Source organism: Balaenoptera musculus, chromosome 15, assembly GCF_009873245.2.
Source record: "Balaenoptera musculus isolate JJ_BM4_2016_0621 chromosome 15, mBalMus1.pri.v3, whole genome shotgun sequence".
Classification (NCBI taxonomy): Eukaryota; Metazoa; Chordata; class Mammalia; order Artiodactyla; family Balaenopteridae; genus Balaenoptera; species Balaenoptera musculus.
In genome coordinates, this window is record NC_045799.1 from 16,591,608 (window position 1) to 16,595,807 (window position 4,200).

The 4,200-nt window shown below is 43.3% G+C and overlaps 1 protein-coding gene across 1 annotated transcript; it reads left to right on the plus strand.

Annotated features, from left to right (window-relative positions):
* Positions 1-2,829: 2,829 nt before the first annotated feature.
* GTSF1L (gametocyte specific factor 1 like) lies at positions 2,830-3,340 on the plus strand. Its single transcript, XM_036827313.1, is given in 2 exon segments — positions 2,830-3,261; positions 3,263-3,340. Coding segments are annotated over 2 exon segments (510 nt in total).
* Positions 3,341-4,200: the final 860 nt, after the last annotated feature.

A 4,200-nucleotide genomic window follows, 5' to 3' on the forward strand; every position in this document is an offset into this window, starting at 1 on the left:
TGTTTCTGCACATTCTATGACCTCTTCTCCATGCCTGCTTTTCCAGCTGTTGGCAGCGTCTCTCAAGATGATCAGAGTGGGAAGGGAGGGAGAGAAAGCAGATCCGACCTCGCGTGCATTATTGGTCTCTGACGTGCACAGGCCTGAGAACTGCTGCCCAGATAGGGATGTGTCTGCATCCCTCTCTCCCTTCCTGTTGCCATGGTGAGTGACCTGTCAGGTCCCAGGCATGAAGTAGATGCTTGGAGAAGGCTGCAGGCTGGAGGACCATTCAAGACGTCTGTTAGAAACATTAACAAGCCAGGCCTTCCCTCTCTCCATAATGGATTAAATGTTAGCCTGCCCCGCTAATGGGTGCTTGGCCACAAAGAAACCTACAACAACTAATGCCCTGTTCCTTATTATGTGGATTTCAGTGACAGAAGAAATGCTTTCATTATCATCTCCATTAGCAGACTTACAGATGCTTGAATCACTTGAGCCTGGGCCACCCCTGGTCACGAGCATGAAAGAGGCTATGGGCCTGGGAACAAAAAAACATGGTCAACATCATCAACAAACACCATCCTGGGCTTTGGGGACACATCAGAGCAGATGCTGAACCACTTGTTAGCTCCCAGTAGGGCCAATAGTTCCTTCAATACTGGGTTGCAGGCTTAGAGGAAATGGGCTCTCTGTCACGTAAATGGTGTGGAAGTTACAATTTACCAAGGACTCCTTCTCAGCAAAGTATACCAGGAGCCATCCTTGTGTATAGGACATTCAAGTTGGTGGTAGGATACAGCGAGCATGACTCTGCAGGTCTCTCATTCCTCACAGGGGACAGCTTAGCTTCGTTGGAGACACTAGGATTCCCATCAGTGCAGAGTAAGGTCCTGGCTGGAACCCAGGAAGCCCCCAGTGAGCACTGGTTGAGCGTTTTTCACCAAGTCTGAGCTAGGACTTTGGGTTTTCTCTCTTGGGGAGAAGGCATGCTCTGTATGTGTGGAGAAAAGGGAAAAAAATACTGGTGACAAAAAGAACAGAATGGGGACATTCTTAGGACTCTTGTCAAAGTTCCTATTCTCCTCCTTCTGTGCATGTGACAGGCCTGTAGTTCCTCAACCCCTGAAGTTAGGTGTGGCCATGAAACTCACTTTGGACAATGAAATGTCAGTAGAATGAGCATTTACCATTTCAGTGGAAGTAAAAGAATAAGGTAGAAGCGATAACTGAAGAGACAATACCTGACCATTTTCCAAAACGAATGAAAGACACTAATCCATAGATTCCTGAGGTCCAGCCAACAAATAAAAGGAAAGAATAAATAAAAAGAAATCCACAGGTCGACATCATAGTGAAACTGTAGGAAAACCAAAGATAAAGAAAAGTTCTTTGAAACAGACCTATGAAAAGACATAGATTCACTTCAAAAAAAGTGAGGTAACCGTGGGATTCTGAATTCTCAACCACAGGATATAAGTTAGAAAGAAACTGGTCTCTGCTTCAACATGAAGAAAGAAAATAGCACAACTACTCTCAGCAAAAATAACTTCCAAGAAGGAGGGTGAAATAAAGACACTTTCAGACAAATGAAATCAAAAGAGTTTGTCAAGAGGAAATTCTAAAAAAAGAAAACTTTGAGCAGAAACAAAGTGATCCCACATGGTCAGTCTGAGATGCAAAAGCAGATAGAAGTAAATGTGAGCACAAGTGTAAACAAACTAGCAATACTATCTTGCGAAGTTTCCTTTAAAATTAGGCTTAAATACAGGGAACAAGAACATAATAAGGCAGGAGGGAAGTAAATGAAGAAAAAGCCCTGTATTATCCAGGAAGAAGGTAATACTTATTAACTTTAAGCCTTGATAGGTTATCTATAAATGTTTTCATTGTAGAGTAGCCACAAAACGATTAGTTCTACAATGCATAACTTACAAAGTAGTGAAAGAAATGGAAAGTTTTTTTTAACGTGTATTTAAAATAAGGGAAGAAAGGAGGAAAAAAATGAACCAAAGAGTAGGCTAGGAAGCACAAAACAAGATGGTAGATTTAAACCCAAATATATCAGAAATTATATTAAACGTGTAGGTTTAAAGACAGGTAAATAATAAATTAGGAGTTTGGGATTAGCAGATACAAACTATTATATATAAAATAGATAAACAACAAGGTCTCACTGTATAGCACAGGGAACTATATTCAATATCCTGTAATAAACCATAATGGAAAAGAATATATATGTGTGTGTATATATATGTATATATACATATATATATATATATATATATGTATCTGAATCACTTTGCTGTACACCAGAAACTAACACAATATTATAAATCAACTATACTTCAATTTAAAAAAAAGACAACAGTTTTGAATGGCAGCTTTCCCCAAACCCACCTCGTCCCTTGAAATCGACGGACAGCAAGCAGCCTTTTTCTGATGACACACGCTGCCCACTGTGACTGTCCATGACCGCCCCGAGACATCACATAGTTTGAGTCAGTGGCAAGGGCGGGCTGCCACGTACCTTCTTCACCTCCCTGAGGGGCTGCTGTGGTTTGGGCTCTTGCATCTGCTTTGTGTAGTCCTTCTGTCTCATGGGCCATTTGATGACTGTCTGTTCTCTGTGCAGCTGCTCCTAACAGCCCCTTGTCCTTCTTCCAACCCACCGCTCGTGGTCCCAAAGAACAGGGAGCACAGGTTGTTCAGACATGCGCCAACAGAGTTCCAAGGGCCAACGCTGGCAGAGGACTGCTCCATCCTTCTTACCAAAGTGCTTTTCCACGAAGGACGTTTCATTCTGACTCTGGGCATCGGACTACTCTGCTTCAAGAACTATTTCCCATGGAGCCAGAAGCCTTAGAAATTTGCCCTTACAACCCTCAACACCGAATCCCACTCAGAAGATTTCAGTACCACCTGGCATCATGCAGGAGAAAGAACCCCCAAAAGGCCAAAAAGATGGCCAGCTGCAAATACAACGCCTGCCACGTGCTCCCCATCGAAAAGCTGGAGGAGCCTGAGGCTGCCTGTGTCAACAGAAGCACAGTGGAGGAAGAGGACAGCTTGAGCCCTCTGAAGGTCAGCCTTCCGAGTTCAGAGCAGAACGGAGACACCCCTCCAGTGTCCCCCTGGCTCCCCAACCCCGATGTCTGGAATGTAGATAGCACGAATTGCCACCCCATGTTTGTCCTTAAGACTTTTGATCCCCAAAAGCTTGCTTGTGAAAGCGACACAAGAGAGTCAGAGAGAGAGGACCACCCCCCATCCCTGACCCCGCCCCCCAGAAGGTCATCAGACCAGGAGAGTAAACCGCCAGCCGCAGAAAGGAGATGCAGGCCTCTTAAATGCATGAAAGGAGATGCAACTCACCAGAATAAAAGGCATACAAAGTAAACTACAGTGGGATGCTTCTTTTTTTTTTTTTGCTTGTTTTTACCTAACAGATAGGTTTAATAACACTCTGCTGACAAAAAATGGGACTTTCATAACATTGGTGAGAGAATGTAAGTTGGTAAACTTCCCTGGAGGGCAATTTGACAATAGCTATAAACATTATCAACGTGATGGAATAATTCTACTTCTGGGTATTCATCCTGTTAATATATTCACACATGTGGACAATGAGGTAAGTACAAGGGTATTCATGGCAGCATTATGTGTAGCAGCAAAAGGTCAGAATTGATCTAAATATCCATTGGGAGTATTTGATTAAATAAAGTATGGTGCCAGCATGTAATGAAATAGTATGCTGCCGTGAAAAAGAGTGAGGACACTCTTTCCGTAAGACGTGGAAAGGCTAAGACATGTTGTTTAACTCAGAGAGGAGCACACTTTTTCTATAAAAGGCCAGAGAGTAAATATTTCAGGCTTTGAGAGCCATATGGTCTCTGTCACAACTATTCGGCTCTGCCTTGGTAACATGACAGCAGCCACAGGCAATATGTAGACCATGAACATAGGTTCCAACAGAACTGTTTACAGAAACCGGTGATGGGCTGGATTTGGCCTGTGGTCTATTGTATGCCAAGCCCTACTGCAACTGATCAAAGCCAAGTCCATGCCACTGTTTTTGTAGATTTGTGGAAGAGGACTGTGTAGGGATGTGCTTGTACTTGCGTAGAATTTCTATTCAAGGGTACATTAGTACAGGGGTCTGCCCACAAAGCCTGAAATGTTCACTGTCTGATCCCTTACAGAAAATATGTGCTGCCC